This window comes from Ammospiza nelsoni, chromosome Z (genome assembly GCF_027579445.1).
Source record: "Ammospiza nelsoni isolate bAmmNel1 chromosome Z, bAmmNel1.pri, whole genome shotgun sequence".
Taxonomy (NCBI): domain Eukaryota; kingdom Metazoa; phylum Chordata; class Aves; order Passeriformes; family Passerellidae; genus Ammospiza; species Ammospiza nelsoni.
Genome location: NC_080669.1, coordinates 48,793,110 through 48,817,562, shown reverse-complemented (window position 1 = coordinate 48,817,562; position 24,453 = coordinate 48,793,110). Strand labels below are relative to the sequence as shown.

General features: G+C 37.1%; 1 protein-coding gene across 1 annotated transcript in view; it reads right to left on the bottom strand.

The window, feature by feature from the left end:
• Positions 1–477: 477 nt before the first annotated feature.
• SCAMP1 (secretory carrier membrane protein 1) overlaps positions 478–24,453 on the bottom strand; it is a 41,293-nt gene continuing 17,317 nt past the window's right edge. Inside the window, exons 3-9 of the mRNA XM_059492345.1 lie at positions 21,497–21,595; positions 21,125–21,236; positions 14,740–14,868; positions 8,965–9,124; positions 7,211–7,312; positions 5,301–5,418; positions 478–3,731 (exon numbers count right to left, since the gene is read on the bottom strand). Coding sequence (XP_059348328.1) covers positions 3,567–3,731; positions 5,301–5,418; positions 7,211–7,312; positions 8,965–9,124; positions 14,740–14,868; positions 21,125–21,236; positions 21,497–21,595 — 885 coding nt within the window. The 3' untranslated portion in view covers positions 478–3,566. The remainder of the gene's footprint in view (positions 3,732–5,300; positions 5,419–7,210; positions 7,313–8,964; positions 9,125–14,739; positions 14,869–21,124; positions 21,237–21,496; positions 21,596–24,453) is intronic.

Sequence of the window (24,453 nt, the reverse complement as noted above, 5' to 3'; positions counted from 1 at the left end):
ACATGACTGGATCATACGGCACAACCATGCTTACATTTACAAGAAAGTACAAAACCTCTTCCTTCAGTCTGCTGACACTGCCATTCTAGATCTGTAAATTACAAAGATCAAGTGGATGAAGAATGTCAATACTGACTGATGCATGCATGTGAAAATGTCTCCAAAAACACACGTCTCCCATCTACCAAAATAATCCTGACCATACCTCAGAGCACTGTTCACTGTATCACTGCATGAATATGCATCACGCATTTGCAAACTTACCTACATCGCATTTGATGATGAAGTCACTCAGCCCTTCAGAGGAAACCCAGTAGTAAGATGAGTACTAGAAAGCAGGTGCTGCAACTGACATTACATGAAAAAAAATCAACAGACTGTGCTAGTGACTGAAAAAAAAAAGAGCAGCATGGCAGTAACACAGAAATGTTGATTCACTGGCAGAAATTTAAAAAATAAATACTACCAAGGCAAAACTTTTTTCAGCAACTTCATTTTACTTTCAATAATGTTTTAAGAGTCACTTAATACCTGTAGAATTCCATTCAGTCATGACAGAGCATGTTTAATTTTATCCCTTGTGAGTTTACAGCACAAGAAGGTAAACTGCAAGTATTTTAAGAATTTTCTTCGTAACAGTTGAGTAGACTAATTCTTTATAACCAGATTTATTGATAGTGGACATTTTGCTTCACCATTTCAGCAGAAATACAGCATCTATATACAGAATTATAAAAAGCAAGTCAGACTTTTACATAGATCATCCTCCCTGCACATCACCCTGACTGTTAGAAGAAAAATCCCCATTATTGGTCAAAACTATACAGAGCAAACACCTAGGAAAAAAGTATTTTTTATTCTATGACACTGTGTTAATACAATAAATATACAAAACTTCTGAACTACCCAGACATGCAACAGAGAGACAGAAGAAGTGCATTTGTACAGAACCATGACATTCACCAGGATGGCTGAACATTGTTAGTAATTTACAAAATATACAAACATCCTCAGATAAATAAAAACAACTCCTAAATTACAAATCAAAGACTACTGACATTCCAGTGTTTAAACTTCATACCTTGTACTGTTTGTCACAATACTACAAAAAGACAACTCAAGTGGGCGCCATACTCTGATTATTAAGAGATTGTAAAATCTAATTTTTGTTAGATACAAAATATTTTTAACAAATTTTAGCCTTCTGTTATCAAAGCTAAACAAACTTTTTCCTCCCTTTCGGGTTGCAAAGTGTCACAGATTTCTGGTTTAAAGAATTCACGTGACACAACCCTGAATTTCACTCAGAAAGCTTAAATCTGTACATTCAACCCATGATATTACAAATCAACAATTCTTATACACAGAACATTACATATGTTTTCTCAAAGACCTTTCAAACATCTGAGAAAAAAAATCTACCTGTCAAATTCAGGTTTTATTTCTAATGTTTTTGGTGTTTTTTTCTGGTAATCTATGCTATTATGCAATCTTCAACTTCAGTTAAATTCTAAGGATAATGTTCCTAGGATTCCAATCTAGGAGATACCAAAATTTAGATTTAAAAGTAATCCATAGCAGAGTTCCTAGATACAACCCTCAAGTTAAGTTTAAAATATGAAAAGAATAATCTTGATATATAGCTTCTAGAATGATGGCCCCCCAGTCTCAGCAGAAGACAGTGACTTTAATCTGGAAAGCTTAAAAAACATTCCACGAAAATTTAAGTTCAATGTTAGCATGTCCACTATTATGACATTTTTAACAGCCTTGTTAGATAGAATATTTAAGCAAGTATATTCATTAATGTGAACTTCAGCATAGGTGACACTACAATGCTTTTTCAAATTCAAGTGTGGTTTAAAGAATTTAGTAAATGAAAGGAGACTAATAGAAGAATTCATGCTACCAGTATATTACTGATTCAGAGATTAAGCTAGGGGAGTATTTTTTAAAATGAACTTCTGTTAATATGAATACAGTGTATTGAAACAGAATACAGTGTATTGAAATTCAGTCCACTTTCAGAATGTGGAGGGGCCTCAGAACTTTATGCTGTGTTATGATTCACCTTAAGAGCTGAATTAATTTCAGCCATGGTGTGTACTTACACAGGTTATGGGATGTAATTTTTCCATTTCCTGGAAGAGTTTGAAAAACTGTTGTAAGTATTGTATGTAAGTCTCATGAGGCAATCCAAAAATGTAAGGCCTTCAAAGCAGAGAAACTCATACTATACCAAGTCCTGACTGTATTATATTCTAAAATATTGTGATGGTATGTGTACCATTATGGATTGTTAGTTTCACAGCATCAATCTAACCTCTTAGGCCTCCAATTCAAAGAGTTAAAATCTAACTTTAATAAAGATAAACATCTCTCCCTTTGCCGAATCCAAATAGTTTAAAAACTTTTTTCTATAGCTTAAATCACATCACAGAGATGGCTGAGTTAATATTAAAATTCATTCAAGTATCTGTTAAATGCCATTGCTTCAATAGCCTGGTTTTAGACAATATACCTGTTAGAAAATTAAATACTGTATATATAGTGTTTTGGACAGGCAGTAAACAGAGTGACTGTCCAGGATAGAGATTTAGTACCACTGTTAAACATAAATCTATACTTGAAAAAAATCCAAACAAAAACTAACAAAAAAACAATCCCAAATAAAAATACCACGACACATAGAAGAGGGACAGGGGATATGTGAATACTGAAGTTAAAAACAGCAAATACATAACCATTTAGCTCTGTGATTGAAATCACCAGTTAACTTCCTTAAACTGAACTATTCTATTACAGAGAATGTTTATGTCCCATAGTAATTTCCCACAGGTAGAGAATACTCCATGGAAATACATATAAACAAATGCTATAAAGTGGCACAGGTAAATTCTGGACCAAAACACTACTTAAACAGGTAAAAAGATCAGGTAACTCAACAGTATTCATGCAAACTTACAGGTTTATATCAAAAGACTTACCTAATAAAAAGAAAACAAAACCAAACAGGAAAAGAATTTATACTCTCTGCCTTACTTGTATTTGACCCCCAGCAGTTGCTGAAAGTGCAAAAACAATAGTCAAACCTAACTCTTATCTCTCACTCACTTCTTACTGACCACTTATTACCCCCACTTCTTATGGCAGAAATAGGGAAGTCAGTTCTTGCAAAAAAAAATCATTAATCCAAACTGCTTTCCTGAACTTAAAAAAAAAACAACTGGTGTGAATTGCTAAAAAACCTTCTAGATTCTTATTACATTGATTTGATCATTATATACCAGAGTTCATTCTCAGACCAATTGTTGAAATTATTTATCCTCCATAAAATATGTAAAGCTTTACACTGCAGAATTCAACATGTTAAAGAAGGGGAAAAATTGGTTTTCTTCTTAAAATAAATAAATTTATAATAAAATAAACCAACCATTTCCCATTTAACCCATGCACAGCTGTAGAAGAAACAAACATGCTGTGTGATTTTGATCTAGGCATTTAGGGAATACAGTAAGTGACTGGGAAATAAAGAACAGTTGAGGAGAACCGGGGTGACTGTTTCTCTACATCCGGTTACCCTTGAAGGCGTTCTGGGCCGCGCTGGTGGCCGCTGTCGAGGCGGCATTGGCCGCAGCAGTTTGTACAGTTTTGTTGGACATCACTCCTGTGGCAAACTCCTGCTGCGCCTTCTCAAAGCTCGCGCCAGTCGTGCGGTACAGCCCGTGCACCTGCGGAGAGGAAAAGCACTGAGAAAGTGGTGCCACGCTTCCCATTTCTTAGCAGAGCAACAGCAAAGTCTCAATGCAAAGCAGAGCTTTGGGGAAATGTGATTTGTTCATGTGTTTGAGCGAATACAGAGATGAGAAAATGGAATTTTTTCCCACAAACTTTTGAATTTTTCATTGTCCTGCTGCACTCACAATTTGACTGTGGGGGTTACCTGTAATTATCTGCAAGTTCAGAGGGGTCTCATCATGGTCACTAAAATATGTGATGTATATTTGGTGAATTTTTCTTTACAACAATATTTAGAGACATTTTAGTTACTCTGATTGGTAACAAGAGTAAGCAACATTCTGACTGAATATTAAAAATTTCAAAATATCCATATTACACAGTTACACATTTGCAGAACTAGTGTGATGACCAATAGCTCTGCTTAATAACCAGAGGAATAAACAATATGACTTACAAACACTCTTAGCAATATGGTATGTAACAAAATAAAAACCACAAAACCTGACAAAAAAAAATCTGATTAACTTTCAATTATCTAAGTATTGAAATTCAAATGCTATTTTTCACTCAGTTAAGTCACAAAAAGGTTGTTAAATAATACTATGAAGACATTTTCATTCCAGTGTAGCAAGAAAATTAACATAACTTTTTTCTCTGTTATAAATGTGACTACTTCTCATCCATAAAGATAAACCACGTCATATATGAATATGCAGATTTTTTGAAAGAATCTTTGATAAGAAAAGTAAAAGCATATTCCACCAAACTTTTTTCTTGTTTGTTGCTTCTCGTGTATAGAGTATTTCTACAGAAGACAAGAAAGGACATCTCCAGGCACACATGTATAATTTCTAGTTAATGTGAAGAGGTCAAAATAATTTATGCATGTGTAAAATCCTTAAACCTAACTATAACTGAGGTTGAATTACTGGAATCCAGCCAGGACATCATCATCAGAATTCTCGGTTTCATTTATCTCAATGACTACTACTGCATCAGTATCTATACTTAGATATTCTGGGTGGAAATTCACCAGAAGTAACCATAGAGAAAGAGTTTATTTCCTTGAGTTTTCATGCTCCTGCATCATTAGCTGGCAATAAAATATTAAAAAACAGAGATAGAGAAATAAAAATCCTTTTCTGAGGTGCTAAGCATCTCTCTCTTCTATTGATTTTAATGGGAACGATTTTGGTAAGAGCTGTAACTTAGCAATCATTTCAGTCACACTTCTCTGTGCCTGATGGACAACCTGGCATGTACAGCTACAGTCACAGTGTCCAGTGCTTTCACCTACTCCTTTGTGGTGGGGTTTCCTCTCAGATTCTCTAATTCAGAGCTATCATTCCCCATTTGCAGAAAATACCTGCATTGTACAAACAGCATTTTGTACCTCCACAACAGTATAAACAAAACTGTACAAATGTTAATAGGCAAGGCTCACCTTGAAGAATGTAATTTAATCCCCACTACTTTGTGAAAGAGTACCTCTCTCAAAACAGAAAGCAAAATCCAAATCAAATATAGGAAACAAAAGAGGGGAATAATACGTAACTTACCTTCTTAAACATAACTAGTGAGATAACAGCAGATGCTGTGAAAAGTGCAGCTATGATTATCATCATAATGCCAACAGGAATACTCTTATTAAGTCCAGTAAGAGATGAAATCCATCCACTGAAGGAAGGAGAAATAACAAATTTTACTAGTACAGCCCATGAACTATTTATTCAGATACCCTCACCAAAACAAATTTCATAACCTCCTGGTTCTTAACCATTTTGAGTATTTTTAAAGAAAAATAATGGGAATTTTACATAAGCATATTCTTACATTCTGGTTCTATGATAGGCTTTTAAAGTTTAATTTCCACTTTTTTCACAGAAAATGCAGTGAAACTGTATGAAAAGTTGTTGTAAATATTATTGTCCTTGAACAAAATTGTGGAGAAATTAGAAAGCTGCTTCTCAACTGTCATTTCAGATTGATTCAAGACTACATTAATTCATAGATGAGAAAATATCCCTAAAAAGATAAGTTTTTAACTTCTATAAATACAGAACAGAATACCACACATACACAGCTTCTATATGAAGACTCATTTAATTGTATCCACACAGTGATGCTTTTCCAACTGAGGTAAATATTTTTTTTTTTTAAGTAGAGAGCATCAGATGAACTAATAGAAAAAAACCTGCTAAATAAGTATCTACTTCAAGCATTTCCCCATTGTTCAAAACTGAAACACCAACAGACACCAACATTTTCAGACCTGAAAATTTAAAAAGCAGGCTGCCTTATGAACAAAACCCATGCATTAAGATGAATAAGATTTTTCCACGTTATTAAAAAAAACCACAAATAAAACCCTAGCAAAAAATTATGTAAATCCAAACCTTAAAACTGTCCCCTACCTGCTTCACACTGCTTTGATATCCACTGTATCCCACTATAATCTACCACAAAACCCCAAAATCTGAACTGTAATTAGGATTTCCATGATTTTTCTGGTTATCTGGCTCATTTCAATACTTCTTCCCCAAGTATGCTTAAAAGCACACTTCCCAGACTTGGATGAATAAGCAATAGAGGATTCCAAAGAAAAAAAAAGCAGGCTCTTTCCTTACATAACAATTCTACAGCAATACTGTTTTGTCTGCCTTCCATATATTTGGAGGTTTGCAGCAAAAAGCACTGATAGAGGGAAATGTCATTACCCAACTACAGCACTGCCATTCATGACTCCTCATGTTACCAGCTGGCTACTACATCCTTGCTTTTAGTTAATTCCTTTATTTCAAGGACAGTGACTGATTCCCCATAGTTTCTCCTTGTAAAATCTAAGTATTAGACCTCAAAGATTCAAATAAAAGATAATATACGTACAAGCTTCATGTAAAAGCTTATATATTTGCAAACATTTAAAAGAAAGATCAACTTATTGCAGAATATGAATGTGACTCTAACCAATGTACTTTTCAAATAATATCCAATATTCACCCAAATGCCTTGTTAAGTCATTCTACAAATTTTAGCCATAAATTTCTCAATAAGAAGCAAGTATATAAATATAACTAAAAATACCTAATGATATGAAAAATATGCAAACAATATATTATTGATGTCTAAATTTTTGCTTTTCTTTACCTTAAATACAGAATGAGTAATAACTCCTTACACCACAAAAATAGAGGAGGCAGTGTAAGAAAGAGTAAGTTCAAAGTGGTTTAAATTGAAGGATAAAACTGTGAGTAGCCCAGTAACAGTACCTCACATTCTTTGGATACATTTCACCCACTGCTCCTAGTCAAGAGCACTCCAAAAATGCTTTCTTTTGAGAGCTAAATGTAACATTCTAGTGAACACAAGATTATTCATTTGAAAACATAGACTGTATTGCAGTTGTTACTTCAAGTAAGAGTGCTTGTCTTACAGACAGTACAACACTATGGCAAACAAGAGTACTCACCAGTTTCCCCATCTTTGAAATCCTGCAGCTTGAAGTACATGTACAGCAAACTGACAGATATATACAAAGAAGAACACAAAGAACCTGAATGAACTGTCACTCCTGAAAGAGGTAGGGGAAAAAAGATTAAAGCAGACAGAAAATTCATTATTTTTATTCATATTCTGTAGTACCAGTCTAACATTTTACTGCATTAACTGGGCAAAAAGTACTTTCATTTATCAAGTGACCTGAAGTATCAGCAATTCTGTGTTTTTTTAGTGTGTTTATTTACAAGAACTGCTCTTTATCTTTAATATAGTGATTTTGCCACCTGCATCTCTAAGAAAGGTGAGAATAGTTCTGTTCAGCCCAGAGCAGGACCCTTCAACTAATCATTTAAGTTTGCATTCTGCACCACTTTCAGAGTGAAGTTCACAGTGATAGCAGGATGGGAAGAGAATATTTAACTTGTGAAAGGAAAGATCTCATATGGAATTACTGAAACACATGGCACACCAGAATACTGAAGCAGCAGTTATTTTAAAGTAAAATGTACAAAATACATTTCCTGGTAAATTACTAAAATGCCAGCCTTACAAAGACTGAAAATAAATTTAAAAAAATGAGCCAAATATAAATGTACAGGCAGAATTTCAATGAAGACTCAACTTACTACTGTCAAAAACATTGATCATATAAAATGCTTCCTACTAGAGTTCTAAAGAAAGCAGAAATCATTTATTTAAGTCACAAAAAGAGATTTTGTCCTTAACAGCTCTTCCTGCAGAAGGGAGTTTGTAATTTCTGTATAACCAGTTCAGTTCAATAACTATTTCATTTTCAGCTGAGCAACTGACGGAAAGTTGAATATGCAAGTAGAGTTTTCCTTCCTCAACCAACAATTTTTTCTAAGAAAAGATATGGATTTATTAGACAAGAAATGCAAGTTAAACTATATGATTCCTCGAAGATTTGTGGGTATAGCAATACCTCATTGGTTAGCAAAAAGATACACACTTCCTGTAGTCTAAATGGTAAAGTTAATTGCAACTTCTGGCCATCATTAAAAGATTGATGAATCGCCTCAATGTAAAAAAAAAAAAAAAAAAACAACCCAAAACTTCCTGAGTACAGGACTTAAAATCTCTACATGCTGATCTTCACTAAGAAAAAGTTTAATTTTGCAAGCAAACACATCATTCTCTTCTTAATCACACACCTTATGCTTCTGAAGTTTGCAAAGATTGCTAAGACTAGGAAAAATACTAGTTTGTCTAATATATACCTGCTCTACTAATTCTTAAGAATCTCAGGCTATTTCAATTAGAGACACAATAAGTGTCTATCACTTAAAATAACAAAAATACAAGATTTTAAAAGTAGCTCTTCATGAAGTTCATTCAGGAAGGAAAAAAATTAACACACTATTGACTACTAATCTGCTCAAATTCTTGGTGTGTAGAAACAGAGATTTAATGAGAGAATGTTGTTTGCAACTGTTACCAGCCCTTACTAACTTCAACAAAGTTAAGGATTTCTGACAAATATTTTGTCTGTGGTAAAAACGGTAAATACTTTAAAGGATATTCCATGGTATTACTAACTACTGCCATCTGCATTTCAAATTCGACAACCGAATTAATGGCAGACATACTCTTTGTTTCTAATGAAAGCACTTCAAAGGATTATCATCATGATAATCAAGCAAATTCTCGAATGTTAATGCATTTTGACAAGTTTTTAAATATCCTAAGTCAAGCTGAAGTTGTTACCTGAAAGCTCCATAAAGTGGTCTGTACCAGCAGACAAAAGAACATGGGGTAAAAAGCAAGAACCAGAGAATACTCAATCCAAAATCAACCCCTCTTGTAGCATCAACGTAAAACCAGGCCAAACATCCAAAGATATTAAGAAACAATGTCACTGTATGGACTGTAGAGGCAAAAGCAAAATAGTATTAATTAAATTATGTTTAAACAATAAATTATTACAAATGCTAAAGTTATACCCGAACTTTAAAACATTTAAACATTTAAAGAAAACAGCATTTTAAACAAAACATCAGCATGCAGACAATACCAATACCATCTCAAGGCCTTCTGTAATAAATTGATTTTTATAGTTTTCTAAATTTTAGGTAAACTCTATATTCACAAGTAAGAGCACTCAACATGAAATTACCTGGCAATGGAAAATATCTTGTCATAAAAATAAAATACTTTCAAACATTAAATTAAGAAAAAAGAGGTTTCTACAGATGCAATAATTGATTCTTTTCTATAGTAATAACTGAATACAAATATTTATGAGACTACTGAATGTTTTTTGAGAAAGCTTAAAAATTAACAAAGTGCATCACAAAATAGACACTGTACACATTCAAATTTGAAAACAAAAAGTTCCCAAATAGTCTTTCAACAGAAAGCTCTTTGTCTTCCATATAATAAAACAAATACCCCAGTTACTAAGAATGTTCTTCAGTAAAATATGGTCTGCAAGAAGTTGTTCGAGATGTTTTAATATATTTTGTATATTCAAATATTTCTTAGGACACCGGTCTTTCTTAGAATACCTGCCTTTTTTCGTGGTGTGTTGTTAGCTCAGTAGTATAATTTTCTCACTGGCAGACCTTGTTACATAGTAATTATTCAATTTCTACTAAAAACAAATGCATTTGCATTATGACTTTACATTTTATATCAATTAAATTTACTTCTTAGAACAGAATAAGGCAATATTAAGAAACATTACAACTACTACCTTCATGCTATCTGGCACAGAATTTAGTTCTGCTAGACTTCAAAGATGAACAAGAATTTTTCTCTTTGTTCAGCAATAACCAGTGATTCAGGAAGGATTTTGCTGCCTCAGAGAACAATTTCTTTCCTTGCAGATCAAGATAAAGTAGGATATTTATAACTGCACAAACTGCTGCTGACAGCAATGATTTTATTTTATTTAAGTTCAACAGAGCAACAGAGCAACATTTTAGTCATTCTCCTGGATAGCAAGGTTAACAGAACAGGCAAGATACTAAAGATTCTGAAAAAGGGAATCCTGAAACTCTTTGTTGTTGTCTTAATCATGACTTGAGCTCTAAATCAACACAATGGGGAAAAACTCTTAAAAGCAAGATGCACAGATCATTGCATGGAAGACTGATGAAAGTGAAAACATTTCCTCAGATAAATCATATTCTCCAGTAAGAGTTGCCAGAATCAAAACACTTTGTTCTTTAAAATAAAAGGCAATTATTGCACCTATGTATCTTACCACTGTTCCAAGGGGTAGGCAAACCAACTCCTTTCTGAATTTGTGTGTTTCTGCCTCAAAGCAAAAGAAACTATACAAATCCCAGTTCCTGCCTTCCTTTGATACGTACAAGAAAGGGGTATTCTCTCTTTTTCTACTCAATACTGGAACACATCGAGACCCCTATGTTACTAGAAACATTCAAATTCTGGTGGAAACTGAACTTTACAAAATTACTTTCTTTTAATAACTGCAATTAACAGGACAAGTTTTAAAAGAGTACCATCAGTGCAGAAAAGGGGGAAGCATCACACCCACTACTGATACTGAAACCAGCAACACAGAGGTCTGGCTTCACTACAGTAACAGTCTCAGCAGTACAAAACAAGTATTAGCAAGCAATAAAGGAAGAGAGCAGACTTGACTGACAATTCCCACTTCACTGTGCTTGCCATTCACTTGCCTGCTGCAAGATACAGAGAATCACTTACACTTATGCTTTGAGCCAATGCCTTCACTAAAGGATGTAGGCAAGCTTAAGCTCTTATATGAACAGACGTGTTTGTAGGTTCAGGGTAACAGTTATAAAGTACCTTCCACCTACTTTCCTCAGCAAATTAAACCATAATACAAGCTATTAGAAAATAATGACTACCTGGGAGCTGAAATCACCTAGGGCTTAGTCAGAAGTCTGCAACATGCAATTTCTGTATGACAGCCTCACAATAGACAGCTGTAACAATAGAGTACCCTGTGTGATTGAAGAAAGTCTTCTCCTAGTTTGTCTGTGGAAGCAGCTGAAGTTGAAAAAAAAGGTGTTCATGCCAGAATAAGAGTCAACAATGGAAAAATACATTAGTTTAATAAATATTAATACTTTACTTTTTTTTGGTATAAACTTCCCTGAACAGAAGAATTCTCCTTTAGATATATTCCTTGTCTTAATTAACTACACTTTATCATCCATAAATGTCTGAAAGAGAGTTGTAAATTAAAAAAAAATCACAAGTTGCACTGAAGATATTTCGCATGTACATTATTAAGGTGATTTTGCTATTCCATTTGAGACCATATGAAAACAAATTTTTGTACTAAGCTTAATTTCAGTAATATTTCATTGATTATATTTTCAGGAAACCTAAGTCCACATTAGGACACATGACTGTCACCCTGGATTGGAACTGCCTGAAGGCAAATGGGATGCCTGTAGAATGGAGAGTTTTGAAACCACAAGGCAACTCACAAGTGAGGACTGGACTAGTGAAGTTTGATCACACATAATCTTGGAGTACCAAGGAGCTTCAGATGTTGTTTAGGCTTTTGTTCTTAGTCTTTTCTGCTTACTTGGGAGAGATGTGCTAACATGCCTTACAAAAAAGAGGAAGATTTTCCATAGGAAAAAAATAAGATTCTAAAACACTAACATAACCACTAAACAGCCTTGGATTAGCACATAAACATGTGCTATCTAAAATGTGAAGGTACATTTTAAAAATTTCCTGATGCTACACACTAAAAAACACATAATAATATGGAGCAGACTAACAGTGAATTTGTATGACAGCAACCAGTCAAACCTTGAGAAAACATCACCCACAATGAAAGGCTGAGTGAAATATGCTAAGTAAGGCAAAAGGAGATGACTAATGGGCATAAATGTATTTTCCATAGCAACAGTAGATAGAACATGAAAGATCAAACACAGGAGAGGAGAATTAAATTAATATACTAATAAACATCTTCTAATTCTAAAAGTCAGCAATGTATTAGAACAAGCTTGGAGGGAGTTTGTGAAGTGTCTATCATTGGAGGTTCTCAGGGACAGGCAGAACAAACATCTACACAGACTGATATGTATACAGACACACCATCTCATATCCTCAGACAAAGGATGAGATTAAAATCTCCTAAATAGAAACGGAAAAAAAGTTGGCACCCCAGTGTATTGTTCTTCTACCAAAATCTCTTCCATTTGTAACTTCAAATAAGAAATATTCTTTAAAAATCAAAATGGTGTTTATTAGGCACATGCTATCAGCCTGTGGGGAAAGTAGCTTGGAAACATGCTTTTGAGTCTGTTTTTGACTGTTAGCACAAGTCAAGAGACATTGTACTTGACGCTGGACACAGTAATAGCACAAAAAGATCTAAACAGTGCTAATGAGCTAGGAAAACTGTCATTTTCATGTGTAAGCCCTTAAAGCACCAATGGCCACAATGCCAAGATAGAATAGAATAGACTTTTCACAGTTGCTCCAATGGCAACTGTGAAAAGTCATTGCTAATTGATTATAGTTCACAAAAACGTGAGCATTCAGTGAGCATTCAGTCTCCTGGAAAAAATAAAGTCTCCCCCTGGGGAAAAAATGTGCAAAGATAAAACACATCAACGAATTAGAAAATTCTGACTTCTGATACAAAAGGAGAAAAGAGGAATGAGTTAATGAAATAGGGATACAAACAGAGTTGTTTTCTCATGAAAGGAAGAGCATATGGATCTTAAACAGGTAAAGAAGTTTCCTCAGAGACATAAAAACCAAGAATGATGATGTCAAACTAATACTAATGGTGGAAATACAGAAACTAACCAAGTAAGTTTGTTCCCAGGGCTACTACAAAGGAAAAGGACTACTTTATAAAGTGCGGAGAATGCAGTACTCAATTTATCCAAATGTGATTATGTTCACAGAACCCCTAGACCTTACAAGACATAGGAAGTTCTGGAAGAGGAAAAAGAAGAGGCAAGCAGAAGCAGGTCTACCATGGGAATAAATACCTCCTCAGAGGATAAGCAGTCAATGAGAAATTACCCAAAGCACACAGATGCAATCCTAGGAATGAAAAGACCCAATTCAACAGCCAACCCTAAAGGATGAGGTTCTACACCCAATCTTTTTTATCTTTCTGGTTTTTACTGTGAAATAGCTTTTGGGTTTTTTTTCCTTTATTATGCCCTATTCCTGCCTTCCTTAGTAATACATGTAAATCAGAGAGCACTACAGCTAAAGAACAAAGAATGCATGAAGACTTGGTTGAAACCTCAGCCTACCTAGAAGACAGTCATGTCAGTATAAAAGCACAGGTCCTATGTATTTAGAAATAATATAATATAATATTGCTTCTTTATTTGTTGCCATACAAAGGAAAATTAAGAAGAGTATTAATATTCCAGTTCTAACTGCCCAACTTCACCTCATATTTGAAGCATATCCACTTTCAGAACTCAGTCCTGCAAATGGCCAGAATTGGTAACCATCCTAAAATTTTGAGTATTTCACCTTAGATTTCATATACATCTCAATTATCTGTCAATTTTATGAGAATGACCAGTCAAACGCTTTATAGTTGCTTTATCTGAAGATTAACGATCTAGCAATGAATATAGAAAGCAGTAGATTATTGATGGAGTGGAATTGATTTGATTCAGTGCAGCCTGTTAATTTCATGTGTTTCAATTACGTGGTTCAATCACAGCAATAAGATTACCAGAGCAATGTATAAAATTATGGAGATTTCCTACCTACATCTTAAGCTACAAAAAAAGTTCAGAAAACATCTGAAATCCTCATTTTCTTAGGAAGGCTGAAAATATATTAAAGGCATCAAAGTATCTAAATCTTGATATTTTGTCAGAGTCAGAGTATTTATTAGTCTTGTATCAATCACAGTGGACAAGGCAGAAGAAACAAGTACGGCATCTGCACGCTTCTTTAACCCAGTATTTCTCCAGTAAAAACACAGACACCCAGTGAGGGCAAAATTAATCTTACAAAGATGGTGTAGAGCAATCTTTGCCTACAAAGGATAGCTTTAACGTGGACTGATTCTTCAGATAAGTGACACTATTTCTTAAAATAGGGTATAACGATATTAAGCCTTTGCTATATGAAAGCCATATTAAACTATATAAAATTATGTATATTAAAGTAAATGGATATCATACATCTTGAACTCAAAAGTCCATTAACACTAATAAGCTGATTTTAAAACCAGTAGAATTATTTCTAAGTTAATAAACGGTCGAAGTTCATTTTACAACTGGAGAAACTTAAACCAGACAATTGCAATAAATTAGAACCAAATTGCCCTAGGATAATCCTCCTTTTCTTCTGTGGAAGCTTTTATGATGTAATTCAATACTTTTAAAACTGAAGTTAACATAAAATTTTGCTTCAATATTTGGCTTCTGGATTTAAAATAATTCTTCACTACAGATGCTCCAAAAGCCAAAGTAGCAGGTATACATTACCAAGCTTGAACAGGCACTTTATTTTTCTTCAAAAGAGAATACTTACACATCCACAGATAGTACATAATCTTTACTGTCTTCTGGAATTCTACAGGAATGTCTACTGAAAAATCCTGGTAAAAACAAGGACCTACAGGAAAATTCTCAGGGAGAGGTGGCCAGTTATTTTTTCTACCTGCAAAACAGAAAATAAAGGAAAAAAAAAAAGGTGTTTATAATGTAGTTTCAGTCTCTGTATACTTGAAAGAGATACACGTTTGAACTTGTTTGAAGTGTTTAATGCATGAGTTTCTCAAGTGGATGGATAACTAGGGCTACCAAAACCCAAGAGTTTTAAGAGCTATCCTTAATATAAACTTTAGAAATTAAATACAATTAAGTGTAGCCAGGTCAAGGAAAGTAAAATAGTTATCTACATAAAAGATTGAGCAGGCATCTAACATTTCCTAAAAAGTAAGAGAATTTTTCACAATTTTTCACAAAACAGATATGGACAGAAAAAGAATTTTTGAGAATTCCTTGACTTTTAAATGAGTATTTCCCTAAAGTCCCACCATACTCACATAGTCTGTTGAACACAAAGATAGGGGACTGAAAAGCATTCTTCATTTTCAGAATCCTGATATTCTTAGTGTCAATGTATCTCTAGTTTCCAATATGGTTTCCTGTCAAAACTTATCTAAAAGGCAGGAAGTCTCAAGAAAGACAGTTACTGAAATGGTCTGTAAGTACCTTTTTCTAACAAGAATATGCCCTACAGCATTACTGTATTTTGATACAGTTGTGTGACAGAGTGAGGACACTGCAAAGGACATGGGATCGGACACTTGGATTTCCGGAATGCTTATCCCATGGCAGGCTGGACTTTACACTCTGCTGAACACAAGTCATACCAAGCACACACTCAGAGATTCAGTTGAGACAATCACTGCAACAAACCTTTGCCATAGCATTTCAAACTCTGAATGCAAGAGATATATTCACCATGTGACCAAATTAATTAGTTGAAATAGGAGGTAGCACACTTTTATTAGATTGAATGCAATGCTGCACAGAACCTGAGCTGAGAAGGTCAAAGGCATCAAGCTGACGTACCAGCTAGAAGATCTTTCAGTGCAGTCAGTGCAGTAAATTAAGACAACATATGACAACAGTGTCCTAGATCTGCAGCCAGCATCTTAAGGCAAATGAATGCAAATAGCTAGAGAATTCCAAAAGACCCTGTTTTCCAATCAAGACCACTCTACGTGCTTTCAAAAGAGTCCAAGTTAGTGTGCATGTCCCTGGGATCCAGAAATGTAATTCACAGAATAGTTCAAAGTTGTGCCACAGTAGGTTCACAATGGACATCAGCAAGCATTTCTTTACCAAGAAAATGGTCAAACACTAGAATGGGTTTCCTAGAGGAGTGGTCAACATCCTCAGCCTGTCAATGTTTCAAGACATATGAACAATGCCCTCAGTAACATGCTTTAACTTATTGGCACTGAAGTGGACAGGCAATTGGGACTATACAGCCATTGTCAGTTACGAGGGCAGCAGCAGCAACCAAAGTAAGTTTCGGGGGTGAGATCAAGCTCTGCAGAGGTTTCTTGAGCTCAGGGATACCTGAACAGCAGCCCAAAGCCCTTTCAGGACCCAGAAGCTCTCACTAACCAGTCAGGAGTGGAGCGAGCATTACGAGGAGCAGTGTGGGAGACTTGATCAGCTTTAGGGAGCATGAGTGACCAGGATATGGTGCATCAAAAAGATGTGGTGCAGCAGTTTGTGCAGCAGGGTGAGCAGGGAGGGTGCTGCAATGCACAGGTAGGTCCATGCCTCAGGTAAGTGCTAAGTGCTCTAAGCATCTGCCACAATGGCGGGCACTTGTCTCAGAACCAAAACAAGTGTGTCTACTGAGACAGCTCCAGAAAGGTCTGACTGACACATCCACTGAGGGAACTGGTAAGGAAAGAAACATGAGTACAGGCAGTAGTTTGCAATGGATGCACAGATATTTCTACTGAAGAAAAGGCTTGTACCTGCATGAAATGTGCATAGTTTGATGAACTGCTGCTGAAGGTACAAAATTGCAGCAGGCAGTGTTAGAGGGACTGAAATGGAGATAGAGAAATGGCTTCAAAACAAATACACCTACAATGGACATCACTGAGTGTGAGACACTTTAGACCCTGGTGACCCACAAATACAGAGCTCAAGTCCAACCTCTATCCTCCAACATCCACACCAGAACAGATATGACGTTTTAAAGGTTTTAGATGTCCATTAGCAAGTCCAACAAGGAACATCCGGACCAGCAGCACATAGTCAATACAGTAAAAACAAACTCTGAGTAATTGTGGAGGGTGACTGTCTTAGGGTCCCTAAGACACAATCCACCAGCCCAGTCGAGTTACAAGACGTAACGCTGCCTACCAGGGACAAAGATCCATCATGCTGCCAAGAGGGTAGTCCAACTTGTCAAGAGCATGGACCACAGCCCACTAATCCTCTCTCACATAGGTACAAATGCTACCACAAGCCAAAAAATATGCAGGATCATGGACGACTATAAAGTGCTGGCAAGATAAGTGACAAACACTAGTGCCCAAGTCATCTTCTCATGTATCTTCCTGGTCACAGAAACAGGGACAGCCAAAAGCAGCCACACTGTGCAGCTCAACATCAGGCTTCCTGGCCACCATCAAGGTTTTGGCTTTTATAACAATGGGTTTTGCTTGAATGATTGTGGACTGTTAGGGAGGAATGAGATCCACCTCCTTAAAAAAGGGTAAGAGAACCTTTGGCAGCATACTGGCCAATTTGGTGAGATGGATTTTAGACTACAGGACTCAAGGGTAGGGTCCAGTGTGGCTATGATCATTGTATTGCTTCCTTCTAGGGACGAGGTCATGTCAACCAGTGCATCAACAGATATTCCTAGAATAGATGAGAATCACAGGGCTAACAACATCAAGGGTGTTCATGGTTACAATGAATCCTGTTACACTCTATCTAGGGAATCTGGATGCTGGATTACCTGTCTGAAGTTGCCTGTACACACACAGCAGCATGGGGAATAAACAACAACTGGAATTTTATGTGTAGCTGCAAGGCCATCACCTCATTGCAATCAGAAATTTGGTAGAATAGCTCACATGACTGGAATAATTTCACACATGGTTGTAGATTTTTTAGAAAGGACAGGTCAGAGAGACAAGGTGGTGGAGTTGTTCTTCATATAAGAAAGCAACTGAAATGTATCAAGCTCTATTCAGGGGCAGACAAATGAGTTGACAGTTTATGGATGAGAATTAAGGGACAGGTTAATATGGCTGATACTGCTGTGGGTGCTCACTTGTAGGCCATCTGATGAGCAGGAGGAAGTTGATGAGACTTTCTATGGGCAGTTGGCAATAGCCTCACCATCACAGGCCCCAGTTTTCCTGGGGACTTCAACAATCCTGATATTTGTAGGACAACATGGCCCAGCACACATAGTCCAGGAAATTCCTGAAGATCACTGAAGACAATTTTTAATGCATGTGGTAAATGAGCCAATGACAAAAGATGTGTTGCGACAATTGCCTTGGGGTGATTTTTTCAATGATACTCTATTCCCTAATCATCTGCCTTGTTCCCCTGCTCGGGTTCTATTCAAAGCCTCTCTCTGGAGGGTGCAGCTGTGGTACGGGCCAGGACATCACATTCTTGCTTTCACTAGATTAGTTTTTGCTAGCTTAAGCACTTTTTTTTTCTTTCTTTTGCCTGGCCTGGAGGCTTCAGCAAGAATTCCTTCAGCTGCGTTTAGGTTTTTTTACAGAACTGTTTCTGCTGCATTTTTGGTTGGAGATCGAAGTTGCTGAGATGGTGGACCAGCAAGGGGCTACTCTGAGCCCCAGACTTCAGGAAAAAAGGCTGAGCCAACAAGAGAAAGGACACCAAAATCCACTAGCTTCATCTGGTGTGAGGAGGACAACAATGCCAGAAGTTTCAAAAGATCCCCATTTGTTTTACCTGAGTTGTGGTGTGAACTCCTTTTTTCCCTTCCCTGAGACAAAAGGGCCAGCTGCCACTTTTTTCCTCCCAAGCCACACCTCCAGGCCCTGGTAAGATGCACCCACAGGTGCTGGGGGAGCTGGCAGATGCTGTAGCAAAGCCACTCTCCACTATCTTTGAAAAAATCACAGGAAACAGGAACAGGGCCTAATGACTGAAGGACAGCCAATGTTACTCCCATCTTCAAAACTGGCAAGAAGGAGGGGGAGCCAGGAGACTACTGGCAGTCAACCTCACCTCCAACCCTGGAAAGGTGACGGAACAGAACATTCTGGAGGTCAGCACCAAGCGTGCAGCAGAAAAGAAGGTCATCAGGAGCAGTCAGCAGGAATTTCTAGGGCGAAATCATGCTTGACCAGTCTGACAGCCTCCTGTGATGGCAGGGCAGGATGGCTAGGTGAGGGGAGAGCAGTGGTTGTTGTCTGCCTCCACTTCAGCAAGGCTTTGGACACCATCTCCCATAACATCCTCATAGGTAAGCACAGGAATCATGGTTTAGATAAATGGCAGTGGGGTGGACCAAGGACTGGCTGAATGGCAGAGCTCACAGGGTCAGGATCAGGGCAGCAGAATCCAGTTGGAGGCCTGTAGTCAGTGGTGTTCCCCAGGCATCAATACTGGGCCCAGTCTCACTCAGCTTGTTTATCACTGGCCTGGGTGAAGGGATCCAAGGTACCCTCAGCAGGTTTGCTGCTGATCCAAACTGGGGATGGCTGATACACCTGAAGGCTCTGCTGCCTTTGGGCTGGGCCTGGCTGGGCTGGAGAGCTGGACAGGGAGAACCTAACGAGGTTCAACAAGGGCAAGTGCAGGGTCCTGCAGCTGGGGAGGAATAACCCCAAGGAGCAGCACAGGCTGGGGCTGCCCCACTGAAGAGCAGCTCTGCAGAGAAGGACCTGGGAGTCTTGGTGGACCACAAGGTGACAATGAGCCAGCAGTGTGTCCCTGTGGCCAGGAGGCCCAGCGGAATCCTGGGCTGCACTGGGAAGAGCCTGGCCAGCAGGTCAAGGGAGCTGATCCTCCCCGTCTACTGGGCCCTGGTGAGGCCACATCTGGAGTGCTGTGTCCAGCTCTGGGCTCCTCAGTACCAGAGAGACAAGGAGCTCCTGGAGAGGGTCCATTGAAGGGGCACAAAGATGATGAGGGGTCTGGAGCACCTCTCTTAACGAGGAGAGACTGAGAGAGCTGGGCCTGTTTAGTCTAGAGAGGAGAAGACTGACAGGGGATCTCACCAATGCATATGAATGTCTCAAAGGTGAGTGCCAAGAGGATGGTGCCAGACTTTTCAGGGGTGCCCAGACACTGGACAAGAAGCAATAGCAATAAACTAAAACACAAGAAGTTTCACTTAACATGAGGAAGAACTTCTTTACATTAAGAGTGCTTTACATTGAGAGCTTTGTGGAGTGTCCCTCTCTGGAGACTGTCAAAACCCACCTGGATGTATTCCTGTTCCTGTATCATCTGTTCCAGGTGACCCTGCCTTGGAAGAGATTACCTCCAGAGTCCCCTTCCAACTCCATTTCAATCAGTATTCTGTGATTCATTGTATGTCCCTTCCAACTGAAAATATTTTTTTCTATTCTACAAAATCTCCTGACAACTTGAATTACTAAGGAATTAAGCAATTTGGAATTGTAACACTGCATATTCGAAAAAGACCAGCGTGTGTGAAAGTAAAACAGAACTGTAGATAAAAGTGAAATGACCAGATAAAGTCAACCTTTAATACAATGGTTTGCTTTGTTGGGTTTTGGGGTTCTTTTGAAAAGGAATATTCCCACAAATGTAATTGTAGAAAAACATCTTCAGTTAAGAGGATGTAAATCTCCTCACACATGTGAAATTGCTGTAAAAAACGGTTGATTTTGCATAGCACAGAGTTCGTGGCATACAAAAAATTTTTTAAAAGTTTAATAATATAATAGATATTTCTGGTATTTGTGCAGAATATTATGTTTATAACACAGCAAAAGAAATTAAATGTTTCAAACCAGAAGAGTTCTCATACAGGTGTAAATAGATAAATGAGAAATCCTAGATGTTACTTCAAGAAGTTGGTTTTACTTCATCTCAAAATGTTCCATTTTTTTCAGTAGTGTTACTCAGATACTAATCTAGAATAAAAATAGATGAGAATAATAGATAAAAGAGAATAACATGCTACAGAGGCCACATTTAAATTTTTTCACTGAAAATCTGAAAGGACCGCACAATTTATTCACTGCATTCATCTTCTTAAGGGAGATAAACTTCCTTTTCCTGAAGGAAGTTTATCCTGAAGACATCACAAAAATCCCTCTTCAATCTGCTTCACGATGTCATTGTAAAATTAAAAGTTTCTAAGGAAAAGTTACATTTCAGAAATTTAAAGTATATTTTTTCATGCATACCGCCTTGCTGATTGAGACTCTGCATTTCCCTTTCTCTGCGATCTAGCTCAGCTGCTTTTCTTTCCAGTTCTTCCTGACGCTTTAGCAGTTCTGCCTGGGCCAAGGCATGCTCCTGAACAAAACAAATATCACCAGATATTGACAAAAAGTATGAACATGGCATAAATATTCCAAGTCTTTTCACTATAATTAAGCATCGTCACTTATGAAGACTGAAGCAATATAGCACAAATTCACATATTACCAATACTTAAAGGCAGTATTAATTTTAATTTGGAAAGCAATACTTACTTATAAAATACATTATTCCAGAAGCATATTTAAATAATTATTATTAAAAGGAAGCTAGTGCCTAAAAGTTGCAGAACAAACCTTTGCTATTTGTGTGTAGGAAGATGGTTCTTCTGTTGGTTTCATTATTGCTGGCTGGGTACTGGGTACATTTGGCATTTTCACATTTCCTGGAGGAGGCTAAGAAAACAAAAGACAATTATAGAGAAATACTTTACTGTTCTAATAAACTTATTTTCATTATATATGTAAGAACCAATTTACATGTTTTAAAGGAAGTGCTACTGAAATAAACTGAAATCTCAATATGCTGTTTTCAATATTTATAATCTTTAGAAAAAAAGACATCAACTGAGTTCCGTGGTGCATGTTATCTTGTATTTCTTTCAATAAACACACAAAGAATTTTAGGAATTCAGTAAAAGTAAATGGAATTCTAATTCTGTTCAGACATGAATATTAATACCAGTAACTGTTTCAGAGGATTGCAGCATTTAAGAGTCATCTATTCATACTCTGAAACACAATGTAATTTATTAATAATGTCTTCCAGAGCCTTCTACCTAACAAAGGCTTATATCACCCAGCTAACTAGAGAAGTAATGTAACATATGAAACTTTCAAATTCAAGATCCATAATCTATTACTTTATTATTTCACCAATTTTTGCTAGGTATCACTCCAGAATTTCTCCTACGTTAATACATGTGTTAAGAATATAATCACAGCAAAATATACATTTCAGCCATTGTATTCAGAGGATACAGACTGTTGCTGAAATACAGTAGTATTTCTTTCATTAAGCACAGAAAAAAAGTACATATTTTTGGTACTACCATGTTTTCATACTTACTTAGCTTCATAATAAATGCTAGAAGTTCAATACAGCTTTAATGTATTTTCCCAGGTTACTATTCAAAGACCACAGCAATGCACAATAGGCACAAGTATTATAAATTATCTACAATAGACAAAGAACCTAGTGAAGAAAGCATCATGATCATAGATAATTTCAAATTGAAAGGGATCTATAAGGATCATGGAGTCCAACTCCCAGCTTAAGTTGGTTAAGCAGGACCCTCCCCTCAGGGACCAATTCTGGCTCTGACTAATGACTGTATTGCCTCTAAAGTGTTTGTCACTTGCTCACAGAATATCCTTCTCCATAATTTTACCAGGCACTGGAGTGAAACTTATTGGCCTGTAATTACCAAAGTCTTCCCTCTTCGTCTTACTGAAAACTGGGACCACATTTGCCAGCTTCCAGTCAACTAGTACTTTCCCTGACTCCCGTGACCACTGAAAATTAACGTGGAGAGGACCCAGGATAGTGATCAGCTAGCTCCATCAGTACAGTGGGATGAATTGCATCAGACCCCATTGACTTACTTGCATTCAGGGGGAACAGTAAATCTTGAACACCTTCAGAGTTTACAAAGCCTTCAAGTCACAAGACTACAAGAGTCCCTGGGCCCAAGAGTGGTAGAGGTAAAAAAGATAGAGGTAAAAAAGACACTAAACATCTCTGCTCTGTCCACACCCCTAACTGTGAAGTGACTGACCTCATCAAGTAATAGACCAATCCTATCTCTGAACATCCTTTTGCTGTTCAATTTTTTAAAAGGTCATTTTGTCATCTACCACAGTGCTGCCCAGCTTGGATGCTCATCAAGCTTTAACCACACAAATCTCCTCCTGCAGTGGCAAACAGCATCTCTGCAAACCCTCTTGTGTCATCTGTCCTTGTTTTTAATGTCTAAACACCTCCCATTTTTATTTAAGTTCTAGAAAAAGATCCCTGCTCAGCCAGCTTGACCTTCTGACTCACTTTCTTGAATAACAATACTTTGAAATTGCTTGCTCTTGAACTCTTTAAAAAATTACCATCGTGCTTTTTAAACTCAGTTTGCTCTAAGTCTTCCTTCCAAACTAAAGTACTTATTTTTATAACCCTAATCAAAGCTGAGAAGCGAAAAGAATACCACAGCTTCTTACAATGAAACAAACAGAAGTATTCAAATCCCTTGGAAAATCGTTTAGCTCCCAAAATAATGCTCAACAAAAAGCTCTGCAAAACATAGCTACACAGTCTGGGCTTTTCACAGAAGTGAGGAGCACTGAAGTATGTATCAGTATACTCTCAAGCTCTAGCATTGTGCTCACACCCTGGGCTGCATCCATAGAAGCTTAACCAGAAGCAGCCCGTGTCAGGGGAAGCAATTCTGTTCCTCCTCTCTCCTCTCATGACACCCCAACTGGATTACTGCATCCAGCTCTGGGATCCCCAATCTAAGAATACCACAAACATAGTGAGTTCAGAGGAAGGACACCAAGAGGGTCAGAGGAATGGGGCACCTCTCCTGTGAGGACAGGCTGAAAGCTGGGTTTGTTCAGCCTGGAGAAGAAAAGGCTCTGGGAAAACCTTACAGAACATTCCAGTACCTGAAAGACAGCTTAAGCTGGCTGCACCTTGAGAGAAACCTAGAACAAAGAAGTTCCTGGGCTTCTATACCCTCACAACCTATGACCTCATTCTCTACACGTTCTTTATGTGCTCTGCATATGCCTTTTGGTCCCATATGACTTTTGATGTGGGGCCTACTGGTTCTTTATGGAATTCTTTATGTGTCACTGTATTTATCTGGACAGACTTGCAGCTTCAATTGCAGCTTCTTAATCATTCAGCCTGCATTTGTCTTAGAGGCTCCCTTCACAAAATTAAGTAACACTTAAAGAATAGTTCAACTTCTCAAAGTGAAAGTTTGTAGTTTGCAGCCTAAGGTTTTAGCAATAGTCAGTTTCAAAACAATCAGAACACAGTTTAAAAAAATCATCTAACTAAACTTGTTTTCAAGAGCTGACTGGAGACAGGTGTTCAAAAGACATTCTCTCTTGAATTGATTCCTCATACAGGTGAAGTTTATTTATTTGGGACAGGTTAAAAATTCCAGAATAAGTTAGGAGCGGATGATGTTTGATTTCTTACAGAATTCTGTATTTTCTGCCATGTTTAGACACAAGATGGAAGGATAGGGAGC